The sequence below is a fragment of the Uloborus diversus genome, chromosome 10 (genome assembly GCF_026930045.1).
Source record: "Uloborus diversus isolate 005 chromosome 10, Udiv.v.3.1, whole genome shotgun sequence".
In the NCBI taxonomy this organism is placed as follows: Eukaryota; Metazoa; Arthropoda; class Arachnida; order Araneae; family Uloboridae; genus Uloborus; species Uloborus diversus.
The window spans coordinates 10,094,839-10,116,757 of NC_072740.1; the positions used below are offsets into that span (position 1 = coordinate 10,094,839).

The 21,919-nt window shown below is 31.6% G+C and overlaps 1 protein-coding gene across 1 annotated transcript in view; it reads right to left on the reverse strand.

Annotated features, from left to right (window-relative positions):
* Positions 1-21,919, reverse strand: part of LOC129231581 (brain tumor protein-like) — a 124,103-nt gene that overhangs the window by 11,136 nt on the left and 91,048 nt on the right. Inside the window, 2 exon segments of the mRNA XM_054865939.1 lie at positions 4,320-4,398; positions 10,380-10,622. Coding sequence (XP_054721914.1) covers positions 4,320-4,398; positions 10,380-10,622 — 322 coding nt within the window.

The window sequence follows — 21,919 nt, forward strand, 5'->3', positions numbered from 1 at the left end:
AGAAAAATACAAGTTATTCATGAATGGGCAAATAAATATCAACAACTTTGCAGATCCTATTTTAATAACTTATGGGTCATTAACACATTGGAAAAATAGAGATTTTTTATACTGGTCAAAAAATTAGAATAATCGATTCATTCCATGTGAATTTTAAAAAGTAGAGAAAATATTTGCATACCTGTTAACTGATAGTTTGTCCCAAGTATGAAGCTTGGGCGCCGGGATAATTTTACGCCCTTTTAAAAGACTTTTATTGCTCAAAATAAGTATTCAATGTAATAAATAGGGAAAAAACGAAGTTACAAATTGTATTATTGCTTAAAATTCGAAGAAAAAAACATTCCAACTCAATTCAAATGAACGTTTTACAATCTACGGTACGTAAGATTTTAAAGGAATATAGAAGGACTGACCAACTAAAAGTAATCGAAGTAAACAAGGTAGAAAATTGTAACAACTGGCAGAGATGAACCAAAGTTAAAGTAAATCGTCCAAAATAATTGCTGAAAAATGCTTCTTAATTCCATTGGTCATGAAAAGAATCTACAGTTATCATGTCCACGTCAACTACACTTGGATAGTCGCAAAAACTGCAATTGCCAGTCGTAGGAAGTAAGACCAACGATAAACATGAAGCAGAAATGTGCATGACTCTCCTGGAGCAAAGAGAAGCTTATACAGAGGCAACAAGGTTGAAAAAGTATTATGTTCAGTGATGAACTTTTTTTTTTTTGAAATATCTAAACAAAAAAGGTGTTTGGGCTTAGCGTTTAAAAATTAAAACGTATGAGAAATCTTGTGGAAGACGTTCTCTCAAATTTAAGAAATCATTTATGGTGTGTGGGTGCATGAGGGGCTACTGGAATTGGACGATTGTATGTATCTTAAAATGAAACAATGTGACGTCCACTGTTCATCAGTAATACTGCATGATACTTCATTAGAGGCACAGCAGTGACATTTTATCTTTCAGCAAGGTTCTACTCCGTGTCACATCTCTAAATCAACTCTTAGATTTTAAACCAGGAAAGAGTGATTTTGGTATTGAACTGCTCTACCAATTTCAAAACAATCAAGAATTTGTGGTACCTCATATCTAAGGAAAGTGGTTCAAGAACAGGAGCTTGTCAACAAAATTGAAATCGTTGCAGCATTGAAGAGAGTATGGAAACCGTATTAGAAGCGATGAATGTACATAGGTGGTAGAATCTGCATGTGAAAGGATTAAAGGATTGAATCCAGAAAAAAATGACTCAAAGTACTGATAAATGTTGTTTCTTTTGAAAATGTTTTTCCACCTTTGATTTGAATATTCTAATTTTTCGACTTAATGCAAACTCTCACCATTATAAAATTTTGGATTCTTCTGTCTTAGATTATTTTTAATTAAGTATATTTGAAATGAAATGTACGCTTTAAGGTCTAAGAAAGGTGGCACGTTCATTTAAATACTTAATTTGCACTTATATTTGGAAACCTTTTTCCATAAACTGAAAAGTATTCTATTATTTTGAATTTGGGTTGTATAACATTACTAGACATTGTATTAAATAGGAAAATTTTTAAAAATTGAGTTAAGCTTTAAAAAATGCTGGCGTACGGAGTACGCCACTGGTGTTCTTATGTTACTTCAAACCTTCTGTGTTCTTAAAGGTTGAGCATGAAGCATTTAACAACTGAACCGAGAAGTTTGAAATGTAAAAATATCTATATTTTTAAATTATACTCAAAACTACATAACTTTTTTTGGAAAAATACTCACATGGCTCAATAAATATAACCACAATTATATAAATCTTTTATGACTAATATCAACGTGGTTAAAAGCAATGACAGAGCTAATTAAGAGAGATAGAAAAAAAAATTAAGTATTTTTTTTATTTACATTATTAGTAGTAACTATTCTTACTTTTCTATTCAAGTAAAATTATTACGTATACCATATTGTATAAGGATTAAAGATGATAAAGGTCAGAAATAACGGGAATTTTTTTGGGGGGAATTGTTTCTCCACCTGAAGACTAAATCTCCCCCCTATTCAGGAAAAATTAAAACTTTAATTTATCTGGCACTAAATGATATATTCAGGCATTTACAGAACTTGCATTTCAACACTGCTTTAAAAAGTTTACCTTGTGCCAGTACAACCCTAAATTTGACAATGCAAGCTGTAAGATAATTTAATTTCCCTGCACACCAAACTATTATTTGCAGTTTTTCTCAAGAAAACCTATGTATACACAGGACAGAATTAGTATATCAATAATATTAATTGTTTTGGTAAAACTTTTATTATATCGATTATGAGAGTGTGTACCAGTGACGTGCGGCCCACACAAGTAAACTCTAAGCAGTGCATGGGCACTCCTCAAAAGAAATTTTAAATTAACAATTATTTGTGATTTCAAGGTCGTTAAGGACATGAAATATGAAAATGGTATTTTTCTGTTCCTCAAAATGAGTAAAACCTGCAAGTAGCTCGACCGAGATCCAACATGCACATTTCTCCCATCCGGCAAACAGCATAACCCAAGAATTCAACAAGCATAATCCAAGCAAAAACAGCACTGAAGGGTTGTTGCCATGACAACCCACATCACCCAAGCTTTTATCCAATGAGAGGAGATTGACGATGAAACTCATTTTACGGCACCAATCCAAGCAAGCAGTTCGGTGCTTGGGGAATGAAACGAAAAATTTAGTTTTGAAATCTTGGACTGATTTTTATTGAATAAGAACTTAATAAATACTTTGAAAGAGAGGAACATGTTTCTTAATTCTGTTATTGAGGATTTTGTCAGTAATATACAAAAACAGAATTCATCAGTCAATAAAGTGTAAAATAATTGCATTATGTGTTTCTAAAACAATTTTGGTATTTTAGTAGATACTGCCTATTTTAGACACCAGTTTTTGTTATTTTTCTTCTTAAGAGCATTGTTATTTTGTATTTCTAATGTGTTTTTGCAATTAATTAGTTATTTTTTATGTATGTTATTATAAAAGTCATGTTTGCGGTGTAAATGATGCTATATTCAGCACCACACTTATTAAAATGAACAGCTTTTACTCTGGAGCAAATACATATATATGTACTACAAATGCTAAGAAATGTAAGTAATGACATAGAAAAAATGGACAATACAACTGCTTGGGTACTCTCTCGGATCACTACATGTCCCTGGAGGGTACGTATGTACACTTGCACACACATGCGGATCATTCTCCAGAATGTGTAACTTTTGAACACAAATATTTAAAACCTTTTATTTTCGTTTTTTTTTCATTCTTACATCAAAGCGTTACCTACAAGAAGTAGCCATGAACAATGGCTTAGCTATATTCCAATTATTTTACTCATAAATAAAAAAGTTAAAAAATACCTTGTTCACGGAAACTTAAAAAAAAAAAGAAAAAACTTTTAATGCTTGAAAATAGAGGCTAATTTAATATCAAAGAAGTAATTTTGTTAATAGTGCAATTAATGAGCTATTTTAATGACACTAATCAACAAAAATGAACATTTTGTCTGCATCCTGGTTTTAAATAGTCAATTCCAACTAATTTTGGGTCGAGAAAAATGAAAGGGGTAGTGGATTTTTTTATTAGCTCATGTTTTCAAGATGCATAAACATGAACCCCTTATGACAAATTAATATCCATCTCCAGATAAGGAGACCAAAATTGAGCAGGCTAGCTGGGCCTGTTACTGTTCATTGATTTTGAATTTACACATTTTCAATTATGATCAACATCACTAATGATACTGAGAGAAGATGAATCAGTCCGAATATTTCTCCGAGTTACTTTCCACGAAAATAAAATTTTTCAGCTTTTTTTTCTGCCAGAAAACTTTTTTGAAAAATCTTCCAGCCTTCAGGTGGTGATCCAGCCTTTCCTAATGCTGGTGGAGAACACTTATTAGAGAACTGAGCACCCTTTGAGTTACTATTTTTACAAAATAGTAACTCAAAGGGTGGCTGATGGATGGAATTTTCAGGTTGTACTTACTCAAAGGACCCCTTTACTACCACATTACTGTAAGCCATACATATATTTATCTCCTTTTCACTTTGATTTTTGATATTTAATTTATTAACTGACAAACAGAAAGGTATTGCAAAAACATTCTACTCCTGAAACTTTGATACCTTCATTTTAAAAGCTTACATGATCTGCCACACAACCACTATTAGGTATTCACTAGAAATCAATTTAATTTCCAGCATAAAATATTTAGGAGGAAAGTTTAATGCATTTTAGAATAAAATGCTCCAATATAGAAAAGTTCTTTCTAGATAAATAAAATATTTTACCTAATCTGCATTGTGCTTAGTTTTACTGAAGAACTTCTAGGTGTAGGATTATACGTTTGACTTGACATGGGAGATAATGCTAAAAATCCCACAAAGAAAGAATTAGCATTAATTTTGCTTCAAACAAACATTTTGTTTAAAATGAAAATTATATACAAAATAAACAAAATTAGCAATATGTGACAGCAGAATTATTATATACACATAACATCAAGGAACCATAGAAAAAATATTTACAGATAGTGTTTTCAAACATAGTTCTTTATTTGTCTCAAGAAAAAGGTTTAGGTCTGCTCTTACAATTTTTTGTTTGTTGCTGTTCTATTGTTTTTGTAATGACATTTTCAAATTTTGTTGAATATCTACTACAAAAATAGCTTCACAACCGTAAGTTTTATGTCAAAATTTATCTTAAAGTATTTTTGTGACACAATTTTTTTTAATTTCTCTCAAAGGCTTCAATGACTGAACAAATTAACCAATTAACTCGATATATGAAAATACACTACACAGTTTGTCCTAAAAGTAATGAGACTTTTAAAATAAAAAAAAAATGGTTTTATTGATAAAACATGAAATAAAACTTAATACACCTTTGCCCATGTGTTTTTCATGCATTGAAGGTCCTCTGGAACTAGCTTTTGGGAATGCTGTTAAGGCACCTTGTTGTGGTCTTTGAATGTTTTTCGAGCTCTCCAGATGCTTTCCTTTCTGCTCTCTTTTCACCTTTGGGAGCAAGAAGTCTTTCAGGGCTATAGGGGGTCTGAGGCACCGTTGAAGCACCGGTCCGGGTCAGATAGGAGTCGACAATGGGAACAGTTGGACAAGATTTCTGACAAAAGTTTCCTGCAATCCAAGTCTTTTTTAACAGTTTGATGAACATATGTTTTCGGCAAATTTAATTGTTCGAAATCAAACAAATACTTATTTAGCGATCTTTGTTCAGCAAATCTAGCTCACGAGATGACATCGTCCATTTGCAATGATGATGGACACCCAGAAGTAGCCTCATCGGCGACTTCCTCCCGGCCTTATGACACTTTTTGACCTGCTAGTAGCACAATTTTATCACATAGCATTGCTTTAAAGTTCTCTCCATCCTACACACCAAGACGAGGCTCTGTGGGGGAGGTTAACTAAAATTGAACTCCCACCGCTCCGAGAGCTCGTAAACCTGGTGTCTCTCTAAACCTTAGAGTTCCCCTTACCACTTCCAACTGGTCGCGCAGGTGTGAGCAATATAGTCTAGTGGCAAAAAAAAAAATGAATCTCATTACTTTCGGGACAAACTGTATATTTACAACACATCCATCGAAGCAAAAAAGAAAACTATAATATCTAACATCCTTTAACCTAAAAACCATCAAAAAAATATGAAAACTCAAAAAATTTGCAAACATTTTTTCTGCAGTTATTTTTAAATTAAATCACATATTTACATACTAATGGGTCATTCCATACGAAATGAGCAAAATTCACAAAAAAGTGGTGGCCACATGGTAACAGATTTTTATGAAATTTGGTATTATGGGTTCCTTTTATGCCTATATAAAAATATCTAAAATATTTTCGCTAAATATTTTTTACTTTAATAGTTACATGCGATTGAAAATTGGTCAAACTGAACAGCATTCTCATAAATGCTAAATGTTGAATTTTTGAAGGCTTGCATTTTATTAACTATTTAATCAAAACCTAAAAGTTATATATAGTTGTAATCTATGGTAGGGCAATTCATCTGATATGAGAAAATTTTCTCAAGATTATTATAGTTAACTTTTAACCCTGTTTTAAAAACTGAAAATATTTCAGTTTTCTCATAATTAAGCATTATATTTTTTAATCTCAAGCTTTGAGGAGTGTATTAGCTTTGCTGAAATTGAGACACAATAACATGCTAAGTGTTATAAAAGAAATACCGTACTTTTGAAGTTGTATTTTAACTCTTATTGTCTTCAAAATCAGTTTTGAATTTAGTGACATTTTGCAAAACCGCGATTTTCCCCTTCACATAGGCCCAAAAATTTAAATGAGGGAAATCTTCGACAACTTTCAAATTTTGCAGAAATATAGAACAGTTTTTCTACTATTCGCTTGAAAATTTTTGAAATTGGTTTTGGATTTCCAAGTTAAAAAAAAAAAAAAAATCAGAACATTAGCATTTTCTTTGTGTTTTATGTGAAATTACAAAAATTCAAAGAACTAGATAAATAACTAAATGATGCAAAAGCAAGTACATCTAACATTCATTTCAATTTTTTGAAAAAATGTTCTGGCATAGTGTAAAATTTATAAAACAATTAGTGGATAAAATTTATATCTTAAGCAATAATAATTAAAATATTATACATTAAATGCATCAAAATATTATTTTTTTCTACAAAAGTTCTTTCGATCTGGCTAAAAATTTGGCTCAACTTTTGTAGGAAAATCCAGTTGAAGACATTTATAGTACTTTCATTAATGTACTTCAAGAAGTTCCAGACGTCATCTTTAATAGGTCATGTGTACTATAGTAACGGTCCATTTGGGTTCACTCTAACTTAATAAGAAAATCACTTCTCTGAAAAGATATTGGTGCATAAAATCAATGTGTAGAAAAGCATTATCCAGTCGCATATAGTTGCTATATACATGTAACAAACAAATGAAATTATTGATTGTTGGATTTAGCCTGATCTCCTAAACTCTTTCTCTTCAAACATATGCTTCTTTCACTAATGATTGAGATAAATCTGAGACTAGGAATTTAGGTGTTCAATAGTTAATTGAGCTGAAATGATGATGATTAAAAATCTCCAAGACAGCTAAAGGTAATTCAATAAATTGTTAAACTTTCAAGATTGACAAGTTTCATTCATGAGTTTAAAAAAAAAAAAAAACTATTTGTGATTGTAGCAGGCAGAAGGAGAAAATATCTTGCAGTTATAAGTGGATTATTGTATGACCTATGCATACTTGTTTTGACAGATAACAGTTTGATAGTTTTATCAATATGCCAAAATATGCATTTTTGCCATTGATGGTAGAAAGAAAAGTAATCTGTTTTCCATTGAAAATTAGATTCATTGTGTGGCAAATGTTGTTTAGCTGGCAATTTTTATTCTGGACAGAAAAACTATAGCTAAAATAGACCATTTTGCTATCAAAGGAACCCTTTTGTTTCAAAGAACGTCGCAGCAGGACGGTTGAAATAAATGAGTGTATTTTGTAAAATATACTTATTCATGGTTAAAACAAATTTCCTCAAACTCATACCCCAATCTCAAATGCTATTGAGAATTAGACGAAATGATCCTCTTTCTTGATCTTTAAACAAAATATGGTCTTTTAGTCATGCTGACATGATAGATTTTCTAGAAACTTTACAGGTTTTTTTTCCTGTACCACTGGTAGAGAGGAAAATTCAACTTTCAGTGGCACAATTATATTTAATTATACATACTGGACATATTTAACTGAGCATACATTCAAATTAATTAGGGAAACATTTCAGCAAGTACTTCATAAACATACTCTTGAGAAAATGAAACATGAAAGAAATGGTTAAGTCTTGCTAAACTTACAATAAATAGCCGTAACTAATGGAATTTTACCTTAGTTCCAGCTACTCTAGTAACAAAAATACGCTGATTCCAACGATTAAAATTAAGTATTATCTAAAAGACACTTCAATATGTTACGTTTAAAAGAGTAAGTAAATTAAGGGCATTCCCTCATGTTCAAACAAGCATCTAAACTAGAGAAAAAAATGAAAATTTCGGAAATTTTTGATTTTTTAAAGTATGACTTCATCATTAAGGAATTAAAAAACAATTACTAAATTAGAGCAGACAGTTAGTTATAGATAGTTTTTCAATCTGAATCCTTTTTGCTGTTTTTTTTTTTTTTTTCATTAAAAGAGCTAGAAGAGTGATTTGAAATCTGAAGTAAATTGGCAAGTTTTCAATCTTTGTTAATATCTCAGATTCAAAAAGAGCTCCGAATAAATTTTAATGTCCTCTTTCCTAATAGAGATTTATTTATAGAATGTGAAAATATTTATTTTTTAAGTTTACGTTTATAACTTAGAGTTATTGAGTCACAAACTGGCTGCCATGAACTCTGAAAATTTAGGCTTAGCGTTAGCATCAACTTCTAATTTCAATAACAAAGCAACAAACAGTTTTTAAACTTACATACTTTGCATTCCCTCATATATATGCATGATTTACCTAAATAAAAAATTTCATTGAAGTCTGTGACATGTCAGTCACAGCTGATTTGCTCATTTTGCATGGAATGACCCTAATTCAAAACATTTTTCTTTACCCAACAATACAATTTACACAAACAAACCAAACAAGCTTGTGTCATATTTAAGTGATAAACCAGGTTTGGCAAGGTTTTGGACACTATGGTAAAAACCTCAATAAAAGCCCTGATTTTTACAGTCCTGTCCAAAAGTATGTTTTTTAGAGAAATTGTATTCTGTGAGAAAACATCAAAAACAGAATAAAATGTATCAAAGTAATGATTTATATTAAACATTAATCAATGTAAACATTCAACTTATTTATGCAGCTGATTTTAATGTAGTCACGTAGAAGTTGAATTCTTGATTAAAATTTTCAATTTGTATGCATTATTTTTAAAAAAAATTTAATAATTTTGACAAAATTTCCCCATATTTATGCATGTGTACAAATGAAAGCAAGGTTGGCAAGGTTTTTACTGGTTTGTTCAAAACCTTCATGTCCAAAACTGTCCAAAACTATTTTTTGAGAAACTATATTTTGTAAGTAATTATCAAAAACAGAATATTTATTCAATGTGAATATTCAAGTATAAACATATATGTAGCTAATTTATACAGCTGAGTTTAGTCTAGTTAAGAAGAAGTTGAATTCGTTAAAAATTTGAATTTATATGCATGTTAATTTCTCCATAGTAGCAACCAAATGTTTGGACATTTATGCGTGTGTGCAAAAGACAGTGTTCAAAATTCAGTACAATAATTGATTTAAATGCAATGAATTACAATTTTTTTATAGTTACAGAATGTATCATATTAAAAATATGAACTTAAAAAGAAGTAGCACAAGTTTTAAAACATAAGTGCATGTATTTAATCATCAATTTATTGTTCTTCAATCTATGATTTAAAAATAATTTTTGTTAAAACATCATGTAAAAGTTATTTGGAAAAACAATTAAAAAAAATTAAGCTTTTTATTTATGTTTCTTTTATTTATTTATTTATTTATTTTTGCATCTAAATAACTGAATTTAGTTCTCTTGGTAGAGTTGTGAATTTCTTTCATAACTCTACCAACTGTTACATATGGAAGTTTTTATGTAATAGAGTTATTGGCAATTTTTTCAGTAAAATATTTTTAAATGAACATTTGAGAAAAATATTATCAAATACTCATTATAATTAAACCTCATTGATATTTATATTTATGAATTACGAATATTACAGTAAATACAAATCAATAATATGCTAACTATAAAAACATACCTTTTTTCTTGGAAGAAGGATGCTGTTTTCAGTTGCAAGCTTTTGGATTTTATATTCATTTTGCCAATGTTTTAATTAACTGTTACTACTGTAGACAAATCCGCAATCTGTTGTAAACAAAAAAAAAAAAAAAAAAAACTAACATTGACAGCAGCCTTTGGAGCTGAAATTGAAGGTCCAGAACTAATATCTTCTGTTTCTTTATTAATATCAACAGTGAAGTTGTTTTCATGAAAGGTTTCTGAATAGATCAGAAAATACCAAATCTCATAAAACTAGACTAGCTTCTTTGTACTGAATGATGGGATGACTTTCTTACTTTTTTCACTAGATGATGAAAAGCTTGAAAATTTTGGATTGCTATAGCCGATTCTCTAGCATTTGAGAATCGTTACAAACATATGACACAGACTTCAATTTGGACTATTTAAAAGGTTCATTACAAATGGGGCATCGCTATATCTCAGGTTTGCTATAACAGGGTTCGACTCTATTATACATTTGGCAATAATAGTTAAAAATGTCAAACAATAAGAGAGAGTAGTAACTAATTTTACCTGAAGGTGGTAATATAGGAGGACTGTGAACTCCATGTGGAAGCAATGAACCCCCATTCATCACAGGACCATTAAGAGGACTGCCAACTCTAGAATTTGATCCCAAAAGGCTTTCTAGACCTTCAATAGGTGATGGAGTGCTAATTACTCTCATAACCTGATTTCCAGGAGGAGGAGAACTAGGCAATGTGTTTGAGTGCATATTTAAACCAGAAACAAGTTGACCATTTAGAGCTGGTTGACCTAGAAGTTAAAAAAGTTATTTTTTATGTATACAGGATATTGGAACCATTATGAAAGAAATATATTAACAGGTTTGTACAAGGAGTTTAAAAGGGAGCACAGTTGGGCCATTCTAAGCTGTATCAGGTTTGAAACGTGGTTAGACACTCAGGATAGGAAGAGCTTGATAAAACAAGTTAAGGTTGTTCTATCCATGAATCTAAGAATAATTGCCAAGTTGACACCGCATACGATGAGTTTTGCAAACATTTAAATCCAACTTCATAGATAAAAAGAAAATATTTATTTTTAGGTGAGAAAAAAAAATAGTTTTAGAAATGCATAATTTGGTGCCTGCAGTAAGAATAACTGCCTCTGGTAAGCTTGAAGTGTATTCAGTGATCAAAGCAGTCAATTCACAATATGCAGGACAGCTTTTGAAAAGATAAGACTGAAAAATAAGAAAAAGGAGAAAATAATGAAAAATATGATTTTATTTCTCTCTTGGAACTGGATTAGTTACAGGTGTGCCAAAGTTTTTTTTTCCCCTTTCTTCAATATTTTCTTTTCTTTTCTACTCTAGAGTCTAGAGCAGCATTTCTCAATCTGCTCTGATCCAAAAACTGCTTGAAATTTTTTAAAAGAAAAAGGGCGAACCATGTTTGAGCCCCGAAAAAAAAAATGAGTTACTAGGTACAAAATAACTGTTACAAATGTGTTAATTGCAAATTTTTATTACGGTTACAATAATATTTAAACATAAAGACAAGTAAGGTAAACACACCAGTAGTGGCCAATGCTTAGTAGTGCTTCAGTAGTAGCCACTTCAAGGCTTATATTTGAAAAAATACGATTCTAGGTTTCCCAATGGATTGAAACGTGCAGTAAGTTATACCTCCAGCATCCAGCATTTTTGATGATCTTTTAAATCCATTGTGAGACCTGGAATCTAATTTTTCCTAATACAGTTGAATCACACAACAACGCGATTCAACTAACGCAAAATGGCTATAACGCGATTTTTTCATTAGTAAATAGTTTTAGACCTAACGCGAATTCCTCGCCCGCAACAAGAATATTTTCAAAAGGGAATCGAGGTGTGAAAGTATCGGCTTTGCTATTGGCTACTATTTTTTTTTTTCGTGAATGGACCTTCATCCCTTTAGCATTACTGGCAGCGAAAGTTTCCACATCGTACTAATCTGAACATAGCTTTGTTCATATATACAAATCACTTTTTTGCATTTATCGAATTTTTTTTCATTTTAAATGCGAAAGTTGATGAAATATAATGACACCTAAGAGCACTGTTCCATCTAAAGTTTGTCAAGACAGAAAGAAACAGAGTTTCTGACATTTCAAGAAAAACTAAAGGTTCTCGATATGCTTGAACAACTAAAAAATGTGTCTAAATTAGCACGACAATATTAGGTGTGAGCGTATCTTCCATGTGTACAATTAAAAGTCAAGATAAGGAAATCCATAAAAGTTCGCCAAGTAGTGTCTATGCCAAATGCAAAAATTATGAAAATGCATCCTCTTTGAGGATTAAAGAAACCGGAAAAGGGGTTCTGCCGTAGATGGAAGTGTTATAAAAGAACTAGCGAAGCAACTGTATTTAAAAATACATTATAATAACGATCTGATCACGCAGCATAAATTAACATCTTTATTTACTTAAGTTACAAGTATCATTACTGCATCTACTGCACAGTATTATTAAAGAACATCATTTTATTATTACTACATACTGTACCTACTGTACTGCTTCATTTTATGTCTCTTTCCTGTCCCGTTGATAACTGAATTTGCATTGTAACAGCATTTTATGTTGATTAAGACAGTTTTTTAAAAATAGAAATAAAAATTCCGTTACTTATGCAAGAAATGATAATGTATAATGGGGTTGTTTCCATCAGTCAAAAGTACTATTTTTAGCCACTGAAATTGATAGAAAAAGCAAAAAAAAATAACATGGACCCATAAAATACTTTCATTTTCCAGATATTTTTTAATTAATTTTTTAAAGTGTCCGATTTTTCAAACAAGGCATGGCCTTTATGACATCACAAACGATGTACTTTGGCGCATCTTTCTACCGTGTTTCCATGTTATGTTGATCAAGAAGCGAATTAAATATTGCACTCTATGCTTGCTATCAACCCTATCGTTGCCAGTGCACGTGAGTAAAGATGTGAATTAAATATTGTGGTCTGTGGATGGCAAAACTGAATGGCATTTCATCATTTGTGATGTCATCGCCAGAAGCGTAAACAATGAAAGCGCCCCGATTAAAGTTCTTTTTTTTTTTAAATATTAAACTTGGTCAAATTATTTAAAAAATGGTCAGATCCTGTTTTTGTAAGTATGCTCTTTCAGAAAAAAAAAAAACACTTTTAAAATTTTGGAAACGAACCCATTAAGGAATGGTTTAAAGCAGTTTGTTAACAAGTGTCTAAAATAATTAGGTATGTTTTTTTAAAAAATTACACATTCCTTTTTCCACAACGCAAAATTTTGACTTACACGAGGGGTCTTGGTACGCATCCCTTGCGTAAGTCGGGATTCGACTGTATAAACCTTGAATTGTCCAATAACTGAAGCACTGGCCACTACTTGTGTGTTTACCTTAATTATTGAAAGTTACTCAGTTATTGTCCACTAGAAGCCCGTCCCAGAAACTAGCTACAGTCGAGACCCAACTAACGCAAGGAATGCGTTCCAAGACTCCTCACGTAAGTCGAAATTTCGCATTGTGGAAAAGGCTATGCGTAAAAACTTTATAAACAAACCCAATTACTTTAGACACTTGTAAACACCACCTCAAACTGTTAAAAACCATTTCTTAGCTATACAGTGTTGTTTCTTACATAAAAAACTGAATTTTTATTTGTATTTTAAATTTAAAAAAAAAAAGCATTTTATTCAACATAAAATACTGCTACCATGTACAAGATCAAGGATCAATGGGAAAGAAAGGCATAAAATAAATCAGTACAGTACGTATAGTATGTAGTAAGAAAAACAAATGCAGTATAGTTTTATACAGTGGATCCAGTAATGATACTTGTAACTTAAAAAAGTGAAGATGAGGATAATTTATACTGAGTGATCAAACCGTTATTCTTACATATTTTTAAATACACAATACAGTTGCCTTACTAGTTCTTTTATAACGTTTCCATCTATGGCAACACAACATCCCTTTTTCTGTTTTTTTAAATTCACAATACAAGAGCAGCTTCCATTTTCATAACTTTTGCATTTTGCTTTGATACTACTCTGTGAACTTCTACGGACTTCCTTTCTTGACTTTTAATTGCACAAATGGAAGATTACTCGTGCTACCTTCGACGCACTTGTTCAAGCACATAATCTTTAGCTTCTCTTTAATTGCCAGAAACTTTCTCATTTTTTCTTCACAAGATGAAACAGTGCTCTTAGGTGTCCTTATATTTTAACAACTTTCACTTTAGAATGAAAAAAAATGGAAAATGAGGAGTAGTTATTTGTATAAGCGATGTATCAGACTAGTACAGTGTGGGAACTTTCGCTCTCAGTAATGCTAAAGGGATGAAAGTCCATTCACGAAAAAAAAAATGTTAGTAACCTATAACAAAGCCAACACTTACACACCGCGATTCCCTTCTGACAATTTTCGTGTTGTGAGCAAGGAATTCACGTTATGTCTAAAATTGTTTAATTGATGAAAAAAACCACGTTATAGCCATTTCGCATAAGTCGGATTGTGTTGTAGTGGCAGTCGACTGTATAATAAAGATTATAAAGGTACTTTTCAATTTGAAAATTTATAGTAAGCAAGATTTTTTAATTTTGCTTTTATGAGATTTGAAAGAAATTAGTTTACCTCATTTCCATATCAAGAGAGACTAACATATAATTCCCACTGAACAAGACAATCTTCCTGCACGTAACATTGCACTATGTATTGTATAGTTGTATGTTTGATTACGGTGATGGCATAAGAAATTTTCATTAGATATTGTAATTACTTAAATTGGGAAAAGGAAATATACAGGGACCATGTGGATGTGAGGATTATAAGTCAACTGATATGCTACTGGTACTGTAGGTACTGTAAGAACGATGTGAATTTAATTGGGGACCAATTCCATTGAATATATTAGAAAAATTAAAGTTGTGCAATACAATTTTTGGGATATCGCCTTAAATTTTAGAAGCATGAAGAGAAGTCCAGAGAAGTACTCTATTGAAGAAATTCTCCCAATTGCCCTTTTTTTTGTTAAACATACGGTATGGAGTCGTTCTGGAGGAGGTATTCAAAGTAGTTTAAATGTGGAATGGTCAGTTTTTATACCTCTAAGTTCCTGCAGTTCCGTAAAAAAATTCACAAAAGCATGTTGGTTGATTTTTCAAGCGATTTGATTCTTTAGTGTTGAATTTATTAATGTTTTCTAGATCCACAGTATATGCCGATCAACATTAACTTATGTTCCTGGTTTTCATGTACCAATCATGTTTTAATAGAATTTTTTCGTTGATTCTCTGTGGTGGTGGCAAACAAGAGTCCCCTGTTGAGTGTCCACTTCATTCAAATTTTGCCTTTTATCTTTATATTGCTTGACATTGAACGACAATCATAGTATTTCTGCCGACGCTCTCCTTGCAATATGTTGTCAAAAAGATCTTTTAAAAATGTTTACCATTAAGCAATAGGGTTTAAAAGTTAACATTAATGTTGAAATAGTTGAAAACAATTATCTGAGTTTAGGAGCAGAGTCAGAAAGTTACATGTATAAACTAAAGTTTGTTTCCAAGGTATGTCGCTGTCTTTAAGACCGAGTTCATTATATGCTGCTTAATAGGTTGGCAGGCTCTTTAACTATTAATTGACTTTGTAAATATGTTGGACTACGAAAATGTTCCAAATTGCTATGTGACCAAATTCAAATTAGCTATTAGAAAGAATATTGTATATTCTACTACTAAGAGGTGAGTCTCTTTCAATCCCGGGATGCCTTTTAACATGCTGTACTTGTTTTCTTTAGGAAACTTACTTTTTCCATATACCCCCAGGTTTTTTTTTTGGAATTTCCTTCTGATAGGATATTTGTCAGCGATATTAGTTTATTATATCGTTTTTAAATGCTTAAATACTGTCATCATGAAGAATAGTTCCACAAATAATTTTTATTTTTTCCTCTTCTTTGTCAAATTCTTTCCTACCCTTTGTTTTTGTTCCTCATAGTTTTAACTCTTAACTTTGAATGTACAGTAATATCATACGGTAATAAATTACTCTTTCAGTTAAGAATTTTCTGAACTAAATGTATTTAATTGAATGCTTTCTGAAAAACGGATATTATCGTCTATCTACCCATACTGGAAGCGAATCGCAGTTATATTTCAATTTAATTCTGAAGCATAAACATTATGTGACTCAAAGTGGTTTTCAATGTCCTAGGCTAACAGAATGCAATATGCCTTATATTTTGCAGCCTCAAATAAATGAAAATATGTTGGCGGTTCTCCTGCTGGCATCGTGATATTTTTATATTTCACATGTGCCCATCCCTCAGCATTCAGTCTGCAGGAGAACCTTCAACCTTTCTGTCAGTGTGGATGCGGAGCAATCAGGGTTGGCTGGATTGGACCCAATTGGGTTGGTCCCAGTGGGGTTTTTTTTTTTTTTTTGGAAGAAACCTATTTAAAAAAAACCCATTATTTAGCCCACTTTTGGGTTTTTTAAATTTCATGAGAAGTTTTTAATGTCTTGATTAAGCTGGAATTCAGTAAAAAAGGATTTAAACTACTTGAGGTTTTACAGTAGTTTTGTACAACAAAATGAAATACAATAAAGTAAAATGCAAAAAAAAAAAAAGTAGTTAAAAACGAACAATAGATTTTATCGCTCGAGAAGTAACTTTGCCTTAACTGTTGGTAATCATGGAAACTAAAAAATCTGAAACTTCACCATTCTTGGGTTTCATAGTCTTTTATACTTTTCTTCAGAAAACACTGAATTTTAACTAGTTTTCCAGCTTTTTTTACCCAAAGACAATTTTTGCACTTTGTCCATATACTTACTCTACAATATGCTACAAGTACCCCCACATTTTCCCTAAAAAAAGACAAAAAAACCCACATTTCTTTTAAAAACCCTGCTTTAGTTGGGTTTTTTTTGGGGGGGGGGTTATTCAAAAAAACCCAAAAAAACCTGGGTCCATTGGCTTTTTTTTAAAAACCCAGGTTTTTGCAAACCTTGGGAGCAATCAGAGTTTGTTTTTACGTATATAAGCACAAAACAGTATGAAATAAACTGGTAACGAAGAGAACTTATTAGTTTTTAAAAATAGTATAAAGATATTAACATACCTGCCAACCTCCGAGAAAAAAATCCGGAAGATTTTTTTATTTTTATCCACAAGATTTTAAGGCAAAATAAAATCAAACAGAACCCCTATCCTCTTTTCATTTAACAATATATTAGTTATGAATTTCATATCAATTGAACTTACTTTCGTTTAGTAAATATTACTTTTATTGCTTTCTTTAAAAGTTTGGAAATAACATTTGGTACTCATTTTAAAAAAAGAACAAAGCACAAACAGCTCGAACTGAGAGAACGAGAAGATAATCGGCGCCGAAATTGAGCCCCTAGTTGCCAGGCGCGACGCTTGCTTTGATTGGATCCCGATGAAGTCATGCGCTGTATCACTCCGTGACGTCATAATCTTGCCTCACTTCTTCTGCCATTCTCCTACGGCAACCTTTCCTTGGCTACTTGGCCTAAAACGTTCCACAAAAGAATCGTTAGCGCCAAAATTGGCGAGATACAATTTTTTTCCTACAAAACGTGAAAAATCCGGAAGATTTTGCTCATAACCGGAAAAACGGAAAAGGAAATAAAAATCCGTAAAACTTCCGGGAAATCCGGAAGGCTTGGCAGGTATGCATTAATGCATAATTTATAGCCTATGTCACTCAGTAAGAATGTACCTTTCATATAGTGAAGGAATTTTTCAAATAGGTGCAATGGTTCCGGAGATTATCTTGAACATATAAACACACAAAATTATGCTCTCTCTTTCTTTATAATATTAGTGTAGATAATTAATTAAACCTCAGAAAGAAATTACAGAATATCATGCAAAATAACAAAAATAATGTAATGAGTGTATCTTAATTAGGAATAGTATTTAATATAGACTAGTAAAAATCTCAAACCCAGCGTGAGAACCCCAGCATTTAGAGTGTGCTTTATGGTAATAGTGAATCATTTCTTCATTTTTACCTACAGTATATGATTAGTTTTCGACAATCTTATTACTCTGACAGCAACAATGGCATCCAAATTCATGTTTTGCTACTTATTTCTTACAACTCCCTTGTTGACAGAAAAGCCTCTTTCCACCAAATCTTGTTTTAAGTTAAATCTTAGAACTGTTTTTACAAGTTTCAGAAAACTGACATCAGCTAGACAAGCTGAGCAACCTACCAGTTCTCATTTTCAGTACTCATTCTAAATATTATCAAAATAAAAACTATACAAATAAAACTGTGATGACCAGTAACAGGCTCTGGGTCCAGCTAGACTGGTCCTAGTCAGTTTATTAGCATCCAATGAAGATCAATGGCCTTCTTAAAGTTATCTACCCTTTTACTCATTACAGCTTCTGCCGGTAAGCTGTTCCAAGTGCCCACAACCCTATTAACATAATAATATTTCCTAATTTCCAGATTAGTTTCAGATTTGAATAGAGCAAAACAATGATCCCTTGTCCTGCTTTCCGGGCAAACTTTCATATTGACAAATTTAAACAACTGAATCATGTCCCCTCTGACTCTTTTACTCTAAACTATACATATTAAGACTTTCAAGTCTGGGAACATAACCTAAATTGGAAAGTCATCTATCTCACTAGCCTAGTAGCTTTTTTTTTGGAGCTCTTTCCAATAAAGATATATCTAGCTTCAGATAAGGAGACCAAAACTGAACAGCACACTCCAGATGAGGTCTTATCAAACTTCTGTATAAAGGCAGAAGAACCTCATTAGATTTGTCTGAAATAGCAAACAAAAGTTTTCACTCTACTCTTCAGAGATTTTTACTAGTCTACATCAAATGAATATCCCCCCTCCCACCCCAACTTAAGTTTATCTAATAAACATGCCCCAATAGTAGTAAAATTCAGCTTTTGAATAGTTTATGTATTCTTTGAACTAGCAGGGGGCACAGACCCCAAAGTGGCTTTTTGGGGGGGAAAGTAGGAAATAAGGAATCAAAAATTGAAAAAGTAGGAAAAAAAATCACTTAAAAAAAGTAGGAAAAATAGGAAGAGATGGGACTACACACACGTCAAGAGGAAACAAATTTAGAGTAAATTTTATTTCTAATGTAAAAACCAACAGTATTTTTGATTTAAAACTGTCCCAAAAACAAACAGTACTTTTGAAGTAATAAAGGAATTTAATGAAAGGCAGAGTTGCAAAAACAAAACGAAAGAACAAGCTGACAATCATCAGTATGAAAAAAAAACTGGTGGAAACAAAGATATATGAAAATAAAATCCAAACAAAGAAACACTTTTCAACAGTACAGTAAAAAAAATTTTAAGTGTGAAAGAACAAAATGCATTACAGCGATCACAAGAAAAAAAAAAAAACAATTATAATAAAACTCATATTTTGGTGCAATAAAAACATTTTTGTCTAAGATTTGCTTTGTCAAAAATGAAAACATTCCTTCGAGAGCATCCATTTATCATTTGAAAATACTAACACTTTCAGCTCCTGTTGTAATAAACTATGATACAAAAAGCAAAGCAAATATTAAATTAGTTTAGTTAAAAATAATCAGTAGCTGACATGCATTCTTGCATAAACAGGGGCAGATGTTTGAATTTGAAGAAAAAGGAAAAAGACTGAAAATGCAGAACTAAAATAAATTTGTTCTTAAATATGGGACATAAAATTATAATAAAATAATTTAACTAAATAAATAACGAAATAAGTAAACTATAGGGTTTGTATTATTTTGTGTACTTTTAGCATTCAACATAAATTTTTGTTTCAGGCACGTCATTTATAGGAGGTCAGTGGGGTCAATTTCTCGCCTCACTGGCTTTGGCAAATAAATGCTTAACTATACAAGTTTGTGCGGTTTTTGTTGTTTTCAGATAAATTTTGCATTCAGTATACATCCTTTGCTAGCCACCCCCCCCCCCCCCCCCCCGGGGGAAAATCGGAATGACGGGCCAGTTTTAATTTGAATCAAGCAATACAAACTAACATGGTTTTATTGGTTTGATGATTTTTTATCTCTTTCTTGCTCCAAAATTTGTCACTGGAAAAAAAAGGAAAAATACATGCACATGGTAAACATAACATTTTTCTCAAAGCCAAAGATTAGTTACTAATGTTTCACTGTGCATAAAAGCGAAGACATGTAGTTTCGTTCGATCATCATCATACGACAAAAATATTCATTCGGAAATTGTTCACGAAATTGAGAGTGAGTGGGGGGAGCCCAGGCATCAAATGCCAGCATATATCTCCCCCCCCCTTTTTTTTTGATCATGCGCCCTGAGTACAATAACTTACAGTAGATATGCGGCATCGGTATAATTGCCGCACCCCGAAAAGAGAAAGAGTCTGTCAAAAAATTTTAGGTGTTCCGAAATGCCTCATTGCCATAAATGCAGCACATAAAAATTATGAGCAACTTCTCGATATTGATGATATATCAGAGCAGAAAATATCCATTAAAAAGGAAAAAAAAATACAGTACATATTTGCTTATGGCTCTATCTCCCAACTTTTAAAAATGTGAAGAAATAAAACGGAATCTCGCATTTGAATTGATTTCTGGTTTTTCTCCAAAAATCGGAAACGTTTTGCCCATCTAGGTTTTGCCGTGTTTTTTTTTTTTTTGCAAATACACTTCTTGCAAGGAAACAAAAGTTTTATAAATTTTATAATCATGTTTACAATTTAGAATGTACAATAATAATATTTATGAATGAAAAAAGTTTGTTTCCGCGATTATTTTTGAAGTGATCCGTTTTTGCGAATTTTTGTTATCTGTGCCTTTGATTTTGTACTAACATCGATAAAATATGTAGAGTGTACAAGTTTTTCATTTTTTGCTTCCTTACGTTCCTTTTATGGTTTTTCATTGCCATTCTGTTTAAATAGAGCTCCATTTCACTTGTAATCAACTGTACAAAAACGGCTTTTCCCGTACCTTTTGGACAGTCGGCCGTTTATTTTAATTAAAGTTTCTAATTGAGGTGTAATGGTAAATAATATATAATTGCATCAGAATGAGCCAGTAAGAGCCAGAATGAGAAATGTCGATCATAAATGCCGCAACGACATAAAAGTCACTTACGAATATTTAACTTTTAAACACGCAGATGCCGCAGTGTTCCTTCCAGAAATTACTGTAGTCGGTGAATTAAAAACTTGGGATTCGTTTGTTTCTTTTGCTTTTTAAAATTGAAACATGCAGAAAATTATCGGTGGGGCATTGTAAAAATGAGAAAAAAATGCACAATTAGAAGTGCTATACTAAAGAAAGAAAAAGTAGGTAAAAAAGGGGAAAAGTAGGAAAATAAGGAGAGAGCTCTAAAAAGTAGGAAAAAGTAGGAAAAATAGGAACTCTTCGGGGTCTGGGGGCATATTTGGTTAAGTTTGGTACTTTTCAAAAGAATAAGTTTTATCATTGAAACTCAAAACCCCACCAATTTTATGACATCAATTTGCACTATTTTTAATCTAGTTTTTATGGTCAATGATAAAAATTAACTCAAATCTGTTGTTTAATGAATCTTTAAGTTATTTCAATGGTTTAAAACCTGAAAGATAATTATATATTTCAGTTCACAATATAATACCAAAAAAACAACAAAAAGAGTGAACTTTCTATCTTCAAAACATCTCTTCTACAGTGAAAACTGTAGAACTGTAGAAGTATGTACAGGACGAAACGTTCTGAATGTATACAATATTTCAATAAAATATTCAATTCAATTTTTTCAATGCTAAAAAAATCATCTTGAGCTTTAAGAAAAATTCATTGGTTGACTAGTTTACTACAGTTATGTCAGAGGTAGGACCCATGAAGATATAGTAAGCATAAACACAATACACTAGCAAAAATGTAGCAACAGTACAAGAAAAAATCTGTCTTCAACATCTATAGCTTAACAATGTACATAACATGAATTTCTCTATTTTCTACAAAACCAAAAAAAAAAGAAATTGGCACTCAATATTTTTTAGATAAAGCTACAAGATGAATTTAAAATCAATACAACTTCATTTCATACTTA